The 20,781-nt window shown below is 38.7% G+C and overlaps 1 protein-coding gene across 1 annotated transcript in view; it reads left to right on the top strand.

Moving 5' to 3' along the window:
* The window catches only part of TENM1 (teneurin transmembrane protein 1), an 811,134-nt gene that overhangs the window by 632,499 nt on the left and 157,854 nt on the right, over positions 1–20,781 (top strand). Inside the window, exons 17-18 of the mRNA XM_045995540.1 lie at positions 1,117–1,263; positions 13,093–13,309. Of these exons, the coding sequence (XP_045851496.1) occupies positions 1,117–1,263; positions 13,093–13,309 (364 nt within the window). The remainder of the gene's footprint in view (positions 1–1,116; positions 1,264–13,092; positions 13,310–20,781) is intronic.

The raw sequence follows: 20,781 nt of genomic DNA, 5'->3' as shown, positions 1-20,781 counted from the left end.
TGTTTCTTCGTCTGGTCTGTTGATAGTTACTTAGCCATTTGGAAGGAACATTGGGTTATGTCTACAGATTTTTAAAAAAATTATTTTCCTCTTTATACTTCTGGAATTTTCTTTCAAAGACAGCAAATGAAAAAATATATTGATTGGATTCTCTCCAGTAAAATTTAGATCTGGTCTTGTGCTGCTACTGGGAAAATTCCAGAAGCTATATGCCATTATTGCCATTTCTGTTCATCTGTCCACTGAGCACTTGGCACATACACAGCTGCCCTTTGGAATGGCCTAACTCTGAACTATTTGTAGATGGAGTAGGGCATCCCAGAGAAATGAAAAGTCTAAATAGAGACCATTGTTAGTGTTTACGGTTTCCTCTTGACTGTATTTATCCAGTCATTCTCTAGAATTCTGAAGATCTCAATTTGGCTTGCATTAATTCCATTAACATTTGTTGAACACCTACTACAGGCTTGATATTATTACGCTAGCTTCTGAGAGAGATACCAGATAAATAAAAAATTTAACCCTTAGCCCTTGGATTAATGATAATCTTGAAGAAAAAAGCCAAATAAATGTAAAGCAACTGCAGCACATTTCTAAGGCATTTATAGGGACAAATATTTAATGGCATGGTCTGAACGGCGTACCAACATATGGAAGTCCTGAAGCAGTGCCTCACAAGGGAAAAATCAGTACAGACTGGAAGTAGTTAAGGGAAGTTTCTTTTCATAGAAACTGCTGTCTTTTCCCAGCTTATTGGCCATAACTAGATACAGTATCATCTATCCAGTTTTGACTGAGCTGAGAAGAATTGTTTTTCAAAAAGAAACAAAAAACATTTTTCTGTCCCCATCGGTTTTCATCTTATCTACACCAGAGTTTGGGAATTGGGGTTAGCATTAATAATGCTTAATTGGCTCTCTAAGGAAAAGCACAGGCAAGTAAGGGATAACAAGTTTCCTGGGAAGGTTTTGTAAGCAAGCAAGTTCCTTGTCCATTTATTCAACACCTCATCAGAGTGGAACCCAAGCGATTAGATGCTTTTCTATAGGTAGATACATCATTGTTGCCCAATCCCATTCTGATGTCTCTGATTGTTATTCTTTGCTGTCTTTACAGATGGTTGTCCAGGGCTCTGCTTTGGAAATGGGCGATGTACCCTGGATCAAAATGGTTGGCACTGTGTGTGTCAGGTGGGTTGGAGTGGGACAGGCTGCAATGTTGTCATGGAAATGCTTTGTGGAGATAACTTGGACAATGATGGAGGTGAGTTATTTACAAAATGTAAATATAGGAAAAGAATAGCCCAGCACAGTGATGACCAATTTGGCCAAGAGTGAAAATCAGGAACCCTTTTAATAAACGATATTGAGTTATATAAGGCCATACTACTTTTTAAATCTTGGTTTATTGAATATTTACTATCATCAGACAATATTGCAAACTCTGCATGCATTATATCTCATTTAATTCTCAAAACAATGCTACGCGATAGAGGCACTACTTTCCCTACTCCTAGGTGGGAAAGGTAATGCTTAGAGTGGGAATAGTGTGTGACTTTTCCAAGATCACACAACTAGAAAGTCACAGCACCCAGGTTCCAGTTCAGGTCTATATGACTTCAGACTCTGTTCTCTTAACAACTATAGCCATGCCATTTATTATACCATTGTGGTATTTATTATACCATTTATTATATCCATGTGCCCCTGTCCAAACTGTCAGATGCCTACACTATACACACTGTGAAATCATTTTCTTTGTTCTTAGTTATTTAGAGCAACCTCTTGTGTCTCCACCTTTTAGTAACGCTTTGTATCTTTCAAAGGACACAGCATCAAGACAATTCACAGTAGAATTTTTATATTTAATTCAAGAGTTGCACATGATGTTTTCAAAAGCCATATTGACTCCAAGGCCTCAGGGTAACGTAACCACTCTTTTTTCAGTCAAACAAACAAAAGCATCTAATACATTGTTCAGTCAGGCCTCGAAACAGCCCAGATCACCTCTGAATGAACCTAAAACAGCAATTTCTCACTTTCCTCTTTATTTCTACTCAAGGAAACATGAAGTTAATAATAAAAAGGTTTCTTTCTAATCTTGTATATTAGCTTAAAATGAAATAGATCATTAAATTTGATTCCTTTGCTTTCTATATCTGCTTAGACAATTATACACCTTATCATTTGAAACCAAACATAAGGCTTAAATCAATAAGGTAGCAATCCTACTTTGAGGATTGCTGGATTAATGTAAGAGTGTCCTCCTTTACTAGTTCTGGCCAGCAGTTTACTTCAAAACTTACAAGAATTTATGAATTTTAAATGGAATCAACTTCGTGATTCAGTGCACAGGGCTTTGAAGTTAAACTTTCTGGCCGCTGTATACTTATTGGCTGCTGTATGATTTGGGAAAATTTCTTGGTATCTCTGTGCTTCAATTTCCTTATTTCTAAAATGGGACAGATAATAATATTAACTCTCTCCTAGGGTTATTGTAAGTATTAAATAAGACAGTTCCTGTAAACTCCTTAAAAGATGATAGACTGTCCTCCCCTTCCCCTTCACAAGCATATAACATATACACATACATTAAACTTAGGATAACAGCCCATTTTTGGAAGAGACTGTTTACTAGCTACCTAAATTGAAAATTTTAGGGGAAGAGAGGAAAAAAATAAAACAAGACGAAACAAAAGATGGAGACAAACCGTGAGACTCTAATCATAAGAAACAAACTGAGAGTTGCTGGAGGGGATGGGTAACTGGGTGATTAACATTAAGGAAGGCATATAATGTAATGAGCACTGTGTATTATATAGGACTGATGAATTACAGACTTGTACCTCTGAAACCAATAATATACTATATGTTAACTAATTGAAATTTTTTCATTTTATTTTATTTTATTTCTTTTCAAAGTTCCAAAATTCATTGTTTATGCACCACACCCAGTGCTCCATGCAATACATCCCCTCCATAATACCCACAACCAGGCTCACCCAAGCCCTCCACCCCCGCCCCTCCAAAACCCTGTTTGTTTCTCAGACTCTTAAATTTTAAAACATATTTAAAAATTAATAAAAATAAATAAATAATGTTCAATGAGGAAAAAAATTGAAAAAAAAAATTTATCTGGGAAGCCAGAGTGAGATTTTCAATTACATGGTGCACTGATCAACTAGCTGCTGGACTCTTACGGCCCTTCGAGATTCATTTTCACTTTACTTTCCCATGAAAACTCGGGCATAATACAATACAATACAGTACAATACAATACAATATGGTATAATATAATTACCAGTAATATTAGCATACTTGTATTTAGGATTTACTATGTACAAGGCACAGTGCTGAGTCCTTTATGTGAATTATTTCATTTAATCCCCATATGAGGCAGGAACTACTTTTAATATACTACTTTACAAATTAGGAAACCAAGACACAGAGAAGTTAAATAAGTAACTCAAGATCATATAGCAAAGAAATGATAAAACCAGATATAAACTTTGGTGGTCTGCCTCATTCAAAAAAGGATTTGAAGTCGTAATAGAGATTTCCCAGTTGATGTATTGATTAAAATGTTTATGCTTAGAAAATACTTTAACAACCCCTATGATTATAATTTCTAACTCAGGGTTAAGCCAAAATAAGTTTCCTGCCTTAATAAAGTACAGCTTGATAAAAATAATTAAATACTTAATTATCAAGCATTTTTATGGCCTCCAGGTCACCTTAAGGCAGCCAAAAATGTTTAATGAATGTATCGGTTAAATATTAATGAATTAATGGATTATCAGTTCTTAATATCTGTGGTATATATAGAAGCAAATGGTATAGAAGATTTTGCTCAATATGTATTGACCTCTGAGCATTCCTTTAAAACTGTGTATTTATGTGCAAATCAAAAATCAACGACCCTGATTTGAGTTCACTGTATTTTTATGATTATTTCTTTAGGGAGTGGCAAGGAAGGTCCTGGAGAGTTCCAATTACCATTTTTTTCCTTTAGTAGGATTAAGATGATATTGATATAAATATACATCTGGTTCTACCTTGAGATGGAAAGATGGATTAAATAACCTCTGAAAGCCCTAGGACTGAGATTCTGGACAATAATTTCAGTCTTATGCTGTTTAAATATTATCCCTAGGAATACATTAAATGTCCTTTATTTGGTGGTTTCAGCTTTCCAGCTATCCAGAATGACTGGATTCATTTAGTTGGATATGACTAGTGATTAATATTTGCATACTTGTTTGTGCATGTGTGTGTGTGTGTGTGTGTGTGTGTGTGTGCACGCTTTAATTAAATCAGAAAGTGCCAATTGAACCTTTTGGGGAAAAAATGGTCCTCATTTTTTAAATGGAATTCTTAAGAAATCTTCCCAATCAAAAAAACATCACTTTAAAGCAATTGCTTCAAGTAGCTGCTACCTGATTGCTCCATATTATAGCAGACACTTAAAGAATGGCTGAATTTTTTTGCATTCTAATCAGCTTTGAATGCTCATTAAGTATTGCTGCTGTTTCCCGCAGCTTTGACTTCAGTTACACTCAGATTCAATGCATTGTGACTCTTAGTAGCTAATTGGGCGACACTGAATATGTGGGTGACACAACTGGTCTAGGAGCTACCTAAAAGCTCCTTGAACAGTAAGAACAGAACAGAGAACAAATAACTTTTGGATTTTTTGTTAACATGCAAAACAAGGAACGCTATCTTATGCATTGTGTATATAAGAACTAATTACCATAGAAATTACAAACCTATAAAATACCTTGACCTCATTTCCTTTTAGTCCAAAAGCATCTGCCATGTGCACAACCCTGTGCTTGGAGGAGGAGACTTAATATTAATGTGAATGATGACCACAGTTTCATGTGTTAATTATGTGTATCGATTTGGGGTTTAGAAAATGTGATCATCATATGTTACATGCACATATGAATTGACATGAGAAAAAAAGTTTAGACATTACACCAGCTGAATCAGAGTAACTAAAACAAATAGGACAAGTTCGAACTTCTCAGACATTAAAGCATATTTAAAAGCTATGTTAATTAAAACAAAGTGGTACTGGTGGAAGAATAGACAGAACAGAACAAGAGAATAAAAACTGTCACACACCCCAGTACAAATAAAAATTTAGTGGATTGTAAAACCAGCATCAAAAAACAGTACTGAAAAGAAGCATTATGAAATAAATGGTGCTGAGACAACTACTAAGAAAAAAAACCTTAGGTTTTCAATTTCTAGTATATTCCAAAAAAAAAAAAAAAGATAAACAAACATACTCCAACTGATTAATGAGTTCTGTATAAGAAAACCTCAAACACAAATAGAAGAAAATATAGGTGACAGATCTCAAGACAGGAAAGGACTTCTTAGACATAAAAGCAAAAAAAGAAACCACAGTAGGAAAAATAATGATAAATAGGTCCTCATAAAAAATTTCAAAATTCTTGCTGGTGTTCATCTAAGCTTATGGGCCATCCAAAATCTAACCATTTGGAGATATCAAAATCTGCACTGTCTGATATGGTAGCTAATAATGACATGTAACTATTTCATTTTAACTTAAATAACATTTAAAAATCTGTTTTTGGTGGTGCCTGTGTGACTTAGTTAAGCGTCCAACTCTTGGTTTCATCTCAGGTCATGATCTCAGGGTCATGAGATCAAACCCTATGTCCAGCTCAGTACTCAGTGTGGATTCTGCTTGAGATTCTCCCTCTCCTTTTGTCCCTCCCCACACTCACTCACTTTCATTCTCTCCCTCCCTCTAAACTAAATAGGTCTTTAAAAATTCAGTTTCTGGGCTCCACTAGGTACATCTCAAGGGCTCATTAGCCACATGAGCCTATTGACTACTTACTAGCCCAGATCTAGAACATTCCCATCATTGGGAAGAAATTTTATTGGATGGTACTGATCTAAATGTTTGACCCAAATGTGTACCTTTCAGCCAGACATTGCATATGGAGTGTACCCAATTTTCCATTCATTCATTACTACTTTTTGTGCCAAGTATTATGCTTGGCTTTAGGGATCAAATGACAGGAAAAGTTTCTGCCTTCACAGAGCTTATGGTCTAGGAAGGGAGAAAGAAACAACACAAATAGCTACATATTTACAACTGTAAAGAGTGCTATAAAATTTTTAGAGTGCTGTAAACATGTACAGGGGGACCTAACCAAGTCTACATGATAACGCAGGCCTCACCTGAGTGAGGAGCAGAATGCTCCAGGCCAAGGAAACAGCATGTACAAACGCTCTACAGTGGAAATGCGCTAGGCTCTTTTAGGAGATGAAAGGCAAGTCATTTTGACTGGTATGTGGGCCAAAGAAAGATTGGTAGGAGCTGAGAATATGAAGGTAGGCATTAGCCAGATCATACCAGATCATACAGAACAGTGTGAAGTTCATATGATCTTCAGTTATCAAACAAAGACTACATTTTATTCACTCTAGTTATAGAGGAAGGCAAGTGGTTTCTGATACTGTGGAACGATTGTTAAGGAGGTTAAAAAGATGTGGAATAAGAGTGTTTAATCAGAGCAACCCTTTTTTCCCTGATCTTTTAAGTATTTGTCACATGTTTCCCAAGCTTCTCTTATACAGACTCTTCCAGTGGCCTATATTCATATTCATTGGTAAAATCAATAAGTTAATTGCCTAAAAGAGAATGATCTTCCAGGAATCATTCTTCATAACAAGTCACCATTCATTAAGAACAATAGCTATTTGCAAGCCTGTTTTATGATATAGTGTTTCTAGATCTAGAAATCAGCACCATGGGTGAATTATGAACACGTAAGCTCATGGATCAATAAGCCTCATGTTTTGAATGTCACCAGCATGCTGCAGTGTTTAATAAATAGGAAAACAAAATAGAAGGAGCAATGAATTGGTAACATTTGTTCTGCTTAAGGGCCAGACACCCTCTCCACATTTACTTTTAAGATTTGGCTGGGACAAAAGACCTAGCATCACAAAGCGTAGTCTTAATTATTCTCTTCTGACCATAGCCCCCTCGTTTCCAAACAACCCATTTATTAAAGGATCATCACTTAGTTATGAGCGCTTAAACTGCCAAGTAATGCCAGATACAAAACTGGGAAATCTACACTCTGTAACTCACCTAAGCACTCCATGACTAGATCAGTCACATTATCTATCAACTAAGGCTAGTCATACTTGATATCTTCCTACCTTGCAGTGGTGAAAATGAATGAGCTAGTATTTGAAATACAGTAATTTAAAGAGGCAATAAATGTGTGGTATCAGTAAAGAATCTACTTATAGGGGCGCCTGGGTGGCTCAGTGGGTTAGGCCGCTGCCTTCGGCTCAGGTCATGATCTCAGGGTCCTGGGATCCAGTCCCACATCGGGCTCTCTGCTCGGCAGCGAGCCTGCTTCCCTCTCTCTCTCTCTGCCTGCCTCTCTGTCTACTTGTGATTTCTCTCTGTCAAATAAATAAATAAATAAAATCTTTAAAAAAAAAAAAAGAATCTACTTATAATTTATGTTTTTTGACACATTAGTTAAATGCTTATTAATCCCTAGGTAAATTTACAAATGTCATAGAAGTAGGATTTTTAAGACATCCATTTATTCACTCAATACATATTTATTGAATGCTTACTTTGAGCCTGGTGCTCTTCTGGAGCAGAAATAGCAATAAATAAAAACAACTACATCCTTTCTTCCATGGAGCTTACATTCTAATCATGAGAGGCAGACAATAAACCAAAATTTGAAAAGGACTAGTATGACAGAAGATGCTAAGTGTGATGGAGAAATTTTTTTAGCAGGGAAGAGCTCGATCCCAGGACCCTGGGATCATGACCTGAGCCGAAGGCAGAGGCTTTAACCCACTGAGCCACCCAGGCGCTGCCTGCCTCTCTGCCTGCTTGTCATCTCTGTCTATCAAATAAATAAATAAAAAAAATCTTTAAAAGCAGGGAAGAGCATATAAGTGTGGGACAGGGAAGCAGTTTTAAATAAGGTGGTCATAGAAAGCCTCCCTGAGAAGATGGCCTTTGGACTTCAAAGAAGTGAAGGGTGATCCATGTTGATATTGGAGAAAAAACATTCCAAGCATAGGAATAATGGGGAAGAGGGTTATGGGATAATAGGAGGTAAGGTCAGAGTGATGAATGAGAGAGAGAGACAGTGAAGAGCCAGACTGTGGGGAAGTTAAGTCATTGTCAGGACATGGGTCTCTACTCTGAATGATTTGAGAAGCCATTGATGGCATCTGGGGACCAGAGGACATGAACATTAGTGGCATATAAACAATTTACTCTCCTGACCCAGAAGAAGTCAATTGTATGAGGTGATAGCAATAACAGTGATTTGAGCGGGTCAAATTCTGAGTGAACTTGAGCTTCTCCCTTTTTCCTCTTACTAATACAGCAAAATGCTGGGGTGAAAGTCAGCCTGGATAGATGAAAAATCAAACGAATTATAGACTATTTCCCAAGGAAATACAGTCCTATTACCTTCTATGCATGTAACAGCAACAACTAAGCAAATAGGAGTGCCTAGTATGGGGGCCTGCTTTTATAAAAATGTATGAATGATTTATAATTAGCCTATTTTTATGAGTTTCTAAAATGCCTGAGAATATTTTGTTTAACTGAGTCATTGGAATGATCATCCCTTCGATTTCTTTTTCACTATTAATTTTGTTGGCAGACCCTCTATTCTGTAGATGCTGAAAAGGTTAAGCTTCAGTCCAGCCCCTGTCCAAATGATAACAAACTGAATTTGTGAAATTCAATGAATAAAGATTTACTGTAGCATTAGTGTCTATTTAGAGCCATACAGGATCCTACCTGTCTGACAACCTAACCAAGCAAAGTTCACAAAAGGAACACATTCCAACGAACTGACTATGCTGCACGGCTGCTAATTGCCCTCTGGCCGCTAATAAGGCACCATCAGTGGAAGCGGGTCTGAACATTTTTAGCAGCCGCTGCACACCATTAGCACCTACCCTTAGGACTCTAGCCCTAGACTCTTTGAAGTCTATACAGTGTAGCACTTGGTTAATGGCAAACTCTTTAGGATTATTATAGCATATGATCCTTTCAACAGCTCTGTGGGAGAGGCATTTTTATAATCCCCATCTTGGAGGTGAGGAAGTTGAGAATCCAAGAGATGAAATGATTTGTCCAGTGGCAAAGTAAGATGAGACTCGTAGTCTGGTTCTTTGACCTTAAGCGCTGTGTGTATTCTAAATCCCTACATTAGTCAGGTACTTGGAAGTCTTACAGCCTCGGTCATACTCCCTTAGATGATGTTGTTGATCATGTGGACTTGTAGTCAGAATGCGGGCTGTTGATATGACTCTCAATTTCTCCCAACTGTGCAGCCACATTTGGCCTCCCCTCCTTTATATGTAAATGAAGATGAGAATGTCTACTTAACAGGATTGTTGTAAGAATTAGTTGAAATCGTATATATGGAAGTACCTAGGGCCACACCTAGCATATTAACTGATTACACATGTTTCCAAATCCTTTTGGCTACCCTATCATGAACTAACTCTCCGTCTCTATCAAGATGGTAGTATAGATGTTGTCCCTATAAGGATATATATTTACAAACTCATTTTAAGGGTTAGAAAAATAGGGGTTTTCCCTCTATCATTCATATTCCTTTGATCATTCTTTCATCTAAAGGCATCCATCTAGTAAGTAAAAGTTTAGTAGTAAATTACTTGAGCATATACGAAAGAAACCAGCGTCCTTGATCTTTGTCAGCCCCATCGAGCCTACCAGCATCGCCCCTAACAGGTTGGCAAAGCTGGGAATGGTGCATGCAGTGTTTAGTCCTTCAGGATAATTTAACCTCCTTCTCTTTTGCTGGCTTTTATTTTTATTCCTTTTAAAAATGAACAGGCCCTAAAAGTAAAATCAGTGAACATTTGATACATTCCTATCTGATACCCCGAGCCTGGCTGTCAGGAGGGTGCCACAGCTGCCACTTTAGAACAATAAAAGAACTGGTAATAGTACTCCTCCAAAAAAAGAAAGAAAGAAAGAAACCCACACATACAGTGTGACTCTCGTTTGCACTTCTTTGTAACAGTCTAGACATACTGTATGGAGTGTTAGCCAATGCGATAATTGGTACGTAGATCTTTGCCCATGGATTGGGCTTACCTATGAATTCTAATTTGGGGGTTGCATACCATTATTGGGCTGCCTGCCTGCAGCCTTTCTAGAGTCAACTGAAGTCTTGCTGTTCTCTCAGAAAACAGAGGTCTTAGAGGGTCAGCCCTTTATAATAGGCAATTATTAAATATGAAGCATTAGCTTGGAATTTATAGCCCATAACTAGATGAGAATGTGAGTCCCAGTTTTGAATTGGCTCTGTGTTTGGTTTTAGAATTCAGTTTTGAAGACCATTTGGTGTTTCTATTTATTTAAACTCGGCTTCTTTTCAAAACTAAGTTCAAATTGTGTGGCTGACAGGTTGAAACCTGCGAATGCCCGATCCAATGATCACTAGCCCATTTGTTACCAGTTGAAAGATAAGGACAACTGCCCCTTTGAAAAAGGAGTTTTTCCTTGTGCGGTATGTTATACACCAGTCCCAGACATCAGAGAACTCTTTTAATCAGCCCAATATTTTTGCCAGCTTTTCAGTGCATCCAGATGTTTAATTAGCAGAGTAAAGAGATAATGTGCTAATAGGAGACTGACAACAACGTACGGGAGAGAGAGGTGGTGGTGGTATCTAAAATCTATAGAAAATCTGTTCATACGATTTGCTGAATGAGGGGAGAAAGAAGAGCAGAAGGGAACTTCTTACTGGAATGCACCCACACTTAAAAGTTAGTCATCAGTGAAAAAGAAATATGTCTACAGAACAGTAGAAATTGGGGCAAAGATACACTGAACAAACAGGGAAGGCAAGAAAGCAGCAAACTGCATTTTAAATCAAAGTAGTGTCTATGGCACAGGGAATCTGAAAGGACCTCATGCGGGGAAAAATATTTCCTGGGTGCCCTAGGGCTACTGTTCCAAACATCTTCTCTCTGGGTGTTCCTGTCTTTCATTGCCCCCCAGCTGTAGCACGCCACCTCCAGCTCCCTGGGAGCAGCCAAGTCAGGGAAAGAGAGCAAGCCAAAGATCAGCGGGAAGCCAGGGGCTGGTAACTTGCAGCAGCCTTAAGGAGCCAGTGATCCATCTGAACCTCCCTATTCCGCAACCAGCCAAGAAGATTAGCTTCTTTATATTTACCCTTGTTAAACATCTAAATTAGAGCCACTTGTCTGCTCTAAGGATCTTGGAAGGACTTTGTTTGTTTGTTTGTTTGTTTTGCTCATTGGGTGTGGATGGAGTGTCCAGATGCTCAATTAATGACTCCCATCCCTTCTTTTTGCGCGTAGGCCCCTGTAACACTGCACTTTGAACTAGTGTAAGGGTCAGCTGTTTGTACACCTATTTTTCCTACTCAGCTCCGAACTCCCAAAAACACGAAAAAAGTCTTTTTATCTCTTTACTTCCTCAGTCACCTAACACAGTGTTTTGTGCCTATTAGATTCTCGACGTAACCCCTCCTCCTGCAACCCCTGTGCCCCTCGTCAATTCCTCTACCAAAGAATGAAGCCTGTATGTTATTGTTTTTATTCTTACAACCATGGATTCAGGAGTGTGGAGCAACCAGTGAAGGCCTAGGAAATAAAAGAGAGCAACTCATCACATTCATATACCTAAGATTTATTAGCACTTTCATCAAATAACTGCTGTAGTTGCTTCTACAAATACAAAAAAAAAAAAAAAAGATTCTGAAACATTAGTGTGCTTCAGAATCATCCAGAATCACCCAGATTAAGTCTGCATAATCCTGGGCTTGAAAAAAGTCTGATTTAATAGGTGGGGCTCAAGAATATGCGTATTTAATAAGCTCCCCAGATAATCGACTGCACATTTGAGAATCACTGCCCTGCTCCAGACACTTTTTTTTTTTTTTTTTTAAAGATTTTATTTATTTATTTGACAGAGAGAGAGATCTCAAATAGGCAGAGAGGCAGGCAGAGAGAGAGGAGGAAGCAGGCTCCCTGCGGAGCAGAGAGCCCGATGCGGGGCTCGATCCCAGGACCCTGAGATCATGACCTGAGCCGAAGGCAGCGGCTTAATCCACTGAGCCACCCAGGCGCCCCTGCTCCAGACACTTTTTCACTGTGAGAATACCAACCTCTGTTTTGAGAATCACCAGTAGAGATGCCTGGGTGGCTCAGTTGGTTAAGCGTCTGTGTTAGGCCCGGTCATGATCTCAGGTACTGGGATTGAGTCCCACACTGGGCTCTCTGCTCAGTGGAGAGCCTGCTTCTCCCTCTGCCTGCTGCTCCCCCTGCTTGTGCTCGCTCTCTCTCTCTCTGTCAAATAAGTAAAATCTTAGGGAAAAAAAAGAAGAATCACCACTAGACAAGAATATTAGGAGATGTTTTAAAAAATACAAATTCAAGTTGGCAAACATTTGTTAATTGTCTACTCATAAATGTACATGGTGTGAGAAATTCAAAAAGAATTAGAAGAATCATTGCTATCCTGGAGGAATGTTCTTGCTGAGGAAGAAGGAAATTTCTAAAGAGAGTGACACCTCATGGAATACTGTATCCAAATATAAACAATGTGGGCTAGCCCACAAAAGCTCAAGAATTCAGGGAAGAGGGGCACCTAGGTGGCTCAGTGGATTAAGCCGCTGCCTTCGGCTCAGGTCATGATCTCAGGGTCCTGGGATCGAGCCCCACATCGGGCTCTCTGCTCCGCGGGAGCCTGCTTCCTCCTCTCTCTCTGCCTGCCTCTCTGCCTACTTGTGATCTCTCTCTCTGTCAAATAAATAAATATTTAAAAAAAAAAGAATTCAGGGAAGAAAGATTTGTGAGCAAAATAGTTTGTGCCATCTAAACTCAGAGTCTAAGTTTTCATGAGAAACATGAATTTAATAGATTGTAAATTCAAAACATGCACAGTTACCTTTGTCTGTATTCTAGATTGTTCTCCATTTATGCATATTTTAAACAATGTTGTTTCTCTTGAAGCTAAATTTTTTTAAAAAAAATTTTTTTTCAGATGGTTTGACGGACTGTGTGGACCCTGATTGTTGTCAACAAAGCAACTGTTACGTAAGTCCTCTCTGTCAGGGCTCACCAGATCCTCTTGACCTCATTCAGCAAAGCCAACCCCTCTTCTCTCAGCATACCTCAAGACTCTTCTATGATCGAATTAAATTCCTCATTGGCAAAGACAGTACTCATGTCATTCCTCCAGAGATCTCATTTGACAGCAGGTATATATGTATTTATTTTATCCTTAATAAACAGTGGTTATGTTTTTCCTTAACTATAAAAGGAAGATACCCTCTAAAGATCAGGCTACTTTCCATTCCGCACAGTACATATCGATTTCATTGTTAGGCTTCTTTGGAATGCCCAAGAACTTAACTGATCAATTAAGAGAGAGAAGTCATTTCTTGAGATTCTTTATCATACAGGATAAATACATGTGTGTGTGTGTGTGTGTGTGTATACAGTTGAGCCTTGAACAACAGGTTTGAATTGCATAGATCCACTTGTATGTGGATTTGTTACAGTACAGTACTGTAAATATATTTTCCTAATATTTTCTTGATAACATTTTTTTCTCTAGCTTACTTTATTGTAAGAATATAGTATACAATACATATAACATCATATAACATACAAAATATGCATTAATCAGCAGTTTCTGTTATCAGTAAGGCTTTCTGGTCAACACTAAGCTATTAGTAGTTAAGTTTTTAAGGAATCAAGTTATATGTGGATTTTTAACTGCATGGGGAGATTGGCACCTCTAACCCCTGTGTTGTTCAAGGGTCAGCTGTGTACACACACACACACACACACACACACACACTCACGATGTGTATTATTTGTAGTAAAGTATGGGTGGAACTTTAAATGACAAAAACAGAATGGAAGTATAATTTGCCAATGTATTACTTAGCTTCTGGATATATCCCTTGAAAAACCTTGAATTTCAAAAGCTAAATTTTGATGTAAAATGTTTCTATATGGAAGAGTTGGGTGAATTTGACATGCTAATGTGAAATGCAATATTTATGAAAATCTGTCTTCCAGGGGTGCCTGGGTGGCTTAGTCGGTTAAGCGTCTGACTCTTGATTTCAGCTCAGGTCATGATCTTGGGGTCATGGGATCTGTGTAGGGCTCCCTGCTCTGCGTGGAGTCTGTGTGGCATTCTCTCTCCCTCGACCCCTCTTCCCGCTCATGCTTGCTCTCGCTCTCTCTAAAATAAATAAATAAAATTTTTTAAAAAGAAAGGCTGTCTTTTAGGAAAGCTCAGATGCATGAATTGTCACTAAAGACCTAACAACAAATCCCAGCCTAGTATGTAAAGAAATCTTTAAAATGAACTTCCTTATTTGAAGGTTAATCACATAAACTTCTCATTGTTATCCTCTGCTTCATCTTCAACAATGATATAGTTTACTAATTAACACTAGACATAAATAAGTCACTGAAGTCAACATTTCTAGTCTCTTAAAAATGTCCTCCTTTGTTCATTCCACAAGCAGATGTTTCACTACTTTCTAGACTTAAAATGGGAGTTCAAAAAATCATGCAAAATATCTGTCCAGGAGCCCCTATCTATCCACCACTTTGTTGCATGCTGGTGGGTGTGATGATCAGTCCCCAAGAGAAAACTCAGTCAAGAATTTATATTAATATTTAAAAATTTATATTAATATGAGTGACAGTCTAAAAAATGACAATCCCATCTGGACCTATACAAAGTAGAAAAGGAAAAAAACGAGATGTGCGTGGAAATGTAAAATATTTAGCATCCTTTCCACAGACTGTATACAAGAACTGATACTGAAACTTAAAACTTCCTCATTGTTGTTGTTTTTGTTTTTTTTTTTATTTATTGGGCAGTTGTGACCTTTGAGGTGTCTGACAGAACCCAAAACCCAAATGCCAGCACTTCACCAGAAAGGCCTGTTCCACCAGGGGATCCGGTGGAAGTTTGAGTTCTCCCAAGAGACTCAGTCATCCCCATTCTGAAATGTTTCTCCCAGAGCAGTAACAACTCTGGGATAACTTTCCGAGAGGCTGTAGTCAAAGTCATTATTTAGATAGTGGAGACTTAGGGATTATACAGCAGAGGGCCAAAAGGAACAAAAGGCCGCCATTACCCCCATTCTCCTATTTAAGGTAGAGGGAAGTCATCTCTCTGCAGCTTTGTCCCTGCTCAGAGAAAATGAGTCCAAACAACAACAACAAAAGAAACAAGTAGAAGAAATAACAACCTCCATGACATGAAGGTCTGTTAAATGACTCTGTGAACTCAAGTGAAGGGAAAGGCCCGAGAGCAGCAGGAGACAAGTCGTTGTGATCCAGAGCAGGACGGCATCAGAGCCATGAACTTTGCAAAGCCAAGAGAGACTTGCACCCCTACAGTTCAGCTTCAGGGCAAAGGAACCGATTACCTGTGTTAGCTAAGGCCCTTCTCCATCTCTGGGTTTGATTGAGTTGTCCTCATTCCTTTGTAAAATGCTCCAAGGTATCATTTGGCTCTGCAGGTCACATTTGAATTCGGAACGACGGGTCCCCTTTATCCAGTGGTCTCATCTATTAGAGACCTATGGAATGGGTCAGAAAAGGTGCAGGCCTTTTCCAAAGGATAGAGTTGAGGACAAGCGATCTCATTTTTCCTCCCCTAAAAGAGCAACACCTGCGGTGTCACTCTGGGTAAAATCAATCTGACCCCGATCCCATATAAATAATAATAGTTACAAGCTCTTACATTTAAATAGTACCTTTTCATTTGCAAAGCCCTCAGACATGCCTAATTTCATTTCATCTTCACAGTATGCCTGTGAAGCGGGGGTTTGTATTCATGCACTTTATATAAGAGGAAACAGGTTCAGAGAGATCCAGTAATTTGCCCAATGTCACACAGCCACCAAGTTTGTAGCGTTGCAACTCATGTAGCCTTTCTGTTACACCACAGCTGCCCCATTTCAACTTGTCCTTAAATAAACCTGGTGACTTAGATCTAATTTCTGCTGGAGAATTTACATCTGGGTCAACACACACATACACACAGACACACACACACACACAAACACACAACAAGTGGTGTTTAAAAATCCAGCTCCATTTAATGCATTTCGGTGGCCTTGTTTCCAAACTACAAACCAGTGCTAATGAACTTCCTGTTGGTAGAAGAACACAATTGAATGACGGGTAAAATGGGCCCTTTGCTCTATGTAAATTGTTCTTGAGCATTTATTGTGTGTCAGGTCTCCTACTGAGCATTTACATTTACATGATTAAATGGCTATCTCATTTAATCCTTACCAAAACTCTATGTGGTAGACAGTAGTATTATGCCTACTTTCCAGGTGAGGAAACCAGAACCAAGGTGCCAAGTAAGTGACTTGCCCATGGTCAAAACCCTCAAGTGTCAGAGCCAGGATTTGAACCCAGACAGACTGGTACTAGGAGCCTGACCTCTGAACCACTATGCCAAGCCCTTTTGGCTATTTAGAAGGCTGGGCCAGCTAACCCTGAAAAGACTTACAGCCTTTAGACATCCCTGGCTGTGGAGTTGCACTCTTCAGACAGATCTAGAACATTACTGTGCCAAAATCAGGTGACCCACTCTGCTTTTTTGCTTTTGTCACATAACTGAGATCTAGCTGGATAAGCAGATGAAGAGAACATTGTCAAGGGGCTCATTTGCCTGCTGGCAAAGTGTGACCCCACAGATGACTCGCTGCTGAGTGTTGCCACCATCAGAAGCTTTTAGAGCTAAAGACAGTGGCACGCAGGTGACTAATTATTGCAAGGACACACAAAGGTTAAATATCTGTTCATCCTTGTGCATCCAAGTGAGACTAGCTTTTTGTTGTCTCAAGTTTGCTACTCTGGCATGTGAGAGCCCATAAAATGGGTACCTCCCGTGCCCCATGAGAGCACAATGTCTCTGTGAGCATGTAACCTGCGTGCAGTCACATCTCTAGCAAGCCCAACCCAGCTACTGGGTTTTTTCCCCAAGTACATTTTACCTGATAGCCTGAGTTTCTTTCACTTTTTTCGATTTGCTCCAAACATGACTACAAAGTAAACCACATATTATACATGCTCTGTATGACTTATTACTTTTTAATAATGTAAATAGGTGAACAGAAGCATTATTGATCTTCAGTGTCTAAGCATTTAATCACTATTAATAATGTAAAAGGTTTTTATAAATATGTAAAAACAAGAGTACATTAAACTAAACGACAGCAGTAATTTGCAAAGCCAGACATTTCACTCGCCATCACTAATGGAGAAGTGCATTTAAAAAACAAAATCCTACCAGGGTTAGTGCAACCGCTGACAGCAAGGTCTGGCCAAACTCATTTGTCTATTTTGTAGCCGTGAGAGGCTGACCCCACATCAATCCATGTCAGGCATTTACATCAGAGGTTGCTTCATATCGGCCCACAGATGTATTTTGTTCAGCCCAACATTTCGAAATTAGAAGATCTCATATAAAAATTGAAATGTGTTCCTTCCTTAGGAAATTTACAAAGCTGGGCATCTCTGCACCCATGGGCATAGCATAGGTGCTATGGAGTGGAGGGTCACTGCCTGTCTGGATGGGCTATGACATGTCACTCTAGCTCCTCCTTCGCTGTTCCCCTTATTCCTGGCTCACTTCCCTCTCTTTCACTGGCATGCCTGGCCCTGCTGGTATTTGGGGTTGTCACCTTGGGACTATACAGCTTCTGTAGCCTTCCTTGGAAAGATCTCAAGTGTTTGGTTTTTTCTTTCCAATCTCTTTCCCTGAGGGTCCTTAAATACTTACTCTTATCATTTTACTTAATCTGGGGCCTTTACTACCTTGGTTTAAAAAGAGAGAAAAAGTGACTGGACATGAACTGGAAATCACAGTAATGCAATATTTCCACCCTTACTAGAGTACCTGCGTTTACCTTGTGAAGAGTTGGCATCCACTCTGCCTCACACCTTAGGCTCCCTTGAGGCAGTGGATTTTAATCTCGGGTAGCACAGCTCATCAACCATGACTTCAGCTAATCCAGGGCCTGCTGTAGTAGAAGAAAAATGTCCACTTTCTATGAGAAGGGTGTGTCTGTTGAGAGGCATTTGACTATTATGTTTATCACTTAGAAGTTTTAAGAACAATTCAGATATCTAAGAATTTCCAACAGTGCTGCCGGGTGGAGTTATGGCAGCTTTTTTTGCCCACTCCGGTTGGAATGCCTACCCTTAACTGAGAAGTTCTAGAGTGGCGACCAAACTTAATACAGCATTAAGCACATAACAGCACGGTTAACAGGCCACAAAGTAAAGAAGTTAAACACAATGGTAGGCTTCTTCCACTTTCTATGAAATTGCTATATTTCAATTTCTTGCTCTACTCTGGGATATACCTAGAATTAGCTCTGGATTTTCCTAACTGCTGAATCTTAAGTTCTGTGAGGACAAGGACCAAGTCTGATTTGTTCCTTGTTTTGATTATCTGTTGCTGTGTAGAAAGCTACTCTAAAACATAATGGATTAAAATAAATTTTATTATTATATTTCATGATTCTGTGGGTCAGAGATTCACACAGAGTGTGGCCAGGATGGCTTGTCTTTTCTCCATGATGGTTGGGCTCTCAGCTAGGATATCTCACATAGCTGGGGGCTGGAACAGATGTACAGCAACCAAGATTCTCTCTTTCTACATACAGCCTTTCTACTTGGGCTTCATATTGGAATGGAAGTCAGCCCCGTATATGGTGGCTGAAGGCTCCAAAAGGGAACATTCCAAGAGACAAAAAATAGAAGATGCCAGTCTCTTAAGGCCCATGTCCAGAAATTTTAACAGTGTCACTTACGTTACATACTGTTAGTTATAGCAGTCACAGAGCTTGCCCAGATTCAAGGTGGGGTAGATATAGATTCCCCCCTCTTGATGAGAGAAGTATCAAAAAATTTGTGGCCACCTTTAATCTACCATACCACCGTACCCTCAGATTCTAACACAGCACCTAGCAAAAAGCAAGTCAACAATGAGTGAGTGATCTAGTTGTGGTAATATTGAAGTGCTCTTCTCATTTGCTCATGAAAAAGTCATTTTTGTTGCCTAGAACACATAGATGATATTAGGACCTCAAATAACTTAATTCCCAAACATAGAACCAGCCTAAAGGTAAGATTACTATTCTCCAAATAGCACAGGAACAAATTCATAAAAGATGAAGTGATTATCTAACAGTAGCAAAGTAATTACTTTTTTTTTTACCTTATGAACCATTCCACCACTGTAAGAGCCTACTCATAATTGACATCATTTATAACTTTGTATAAGCATCAATAATCCTCTCTGCCTTCAGTGGGCTAGATAATCAAAATTTAGAACCAAGAAAAAATTAGAAAATAAGGAGCAATATCAAGAAGCCAGTGTGAAGGCTGCTATTAACTGGCTTACTTTGGTATGTGTCATTATTCCATCTCATGAGAAAAACAAAGACAAGTGCCCAGGACAAATTGAGGTACTCCAGTGCCTTGAGCGTGGCATTCTTGGCAAACTCTACTTACACAGAACTTCCTCCTCCTTTACTACACCCCACTCAATAATAAAACCTTGATTCATGCTCCTGATTATTCATGATACCTGGTAACAACCATAATTACTTATCATAACTTGTTTAATAAAACATGCTTTTCTGTACTGACTTGAGCTGGGAATTTATACCATTTGAAATCCTGTGAATGGCAAAATGAGTTACTGAATCAAGAGGGAGGTTAAGTGGGAGGAGGCTGCAGGAAGATGGGTCATTGATACAGAAATGGTTGATCTTGAATAGAGACTAGGACTTAAGAATGCCAAACTTGAGAGAAACTACTGGTTTTTGAAATTTGTATTTTATTGAAATAAATTTGTATTTTGTTGAAATTATAGTACTTGCAGAGTAACCAAGGACTTTAAATTCTTCTAGAAGAGATAAATTCCTCTGCTGTTCCTAGTGTAGTATAATATCCTGATGTCAGCTCATGTTTTAAAAATACAAGGATAGGTATTCACTCATTTGAGTACCCACTGTGTGCCAGAAACTGTGTGAACAAAAGGAAACCAAAGAAACAAACATTTATTCACAGAACTCCCCTTATAGTCTAATGGTAGAGGCAGTCAAACATCAAGTAAATGCAAAAATAATTAAATTAATTACATATTGCAATAAGTTCTGCAGGTTATGAAACATCAGGTTTTTGAGGGAGCCTGGAGTTCATCAACTCTGGGGTCTCAAATTCAACTGCTTTGAACCTAAGTGGATGTAAGACAAGAGGTATTCTAGGAAATGAGACAAAGTCATTAAACAATGACAGAAGTGAGACTGACCTGGAAGTTTTCAGCAGTAGCTCAGAGATGGTACTAATTAACTTAGGTGAGCATGAAGAGCTGCTAAAATTGACACAAACAAGAGACTATTGATGACTTGCAAGGAAAACACAAAGCTTATTTGGACCATAAGCAACTTAACTATTTGCAAGAAGTTCCATCCTTTGAAAGGTGGTACTGTAAGTAATTTTTTTCTACAATTTAAAATGTTTGTATTAAACAGATGAATTCAATGGGGAAAAAAATCAATCATCAAAAAAATTCTCATTTACCACAATGAAAAAATTCCCGTTAACAACAATTTGGCATCATTTATAATGATGGATCCTACAGTTTCAAGATAATCCTCATTGAGAAAGA

This window comes from Meles meles, chromosome X (genome assembly GCF_922984935.1).
Source record: "Meles meles chromosome X, mMelMel3.1 paternal haplotype, whole genome shotgun sequence".
Taxonomy (NCBI): Eukaryota; Metazoa; Chordata; class Mammalia; order Carnivora; family Mustelidae; genus Meles; species Meles meles.
Note: the sequence above shows the minus strand (reverse complement) of the source record. Positions and strands in the feature narration are given on the sequence as shown.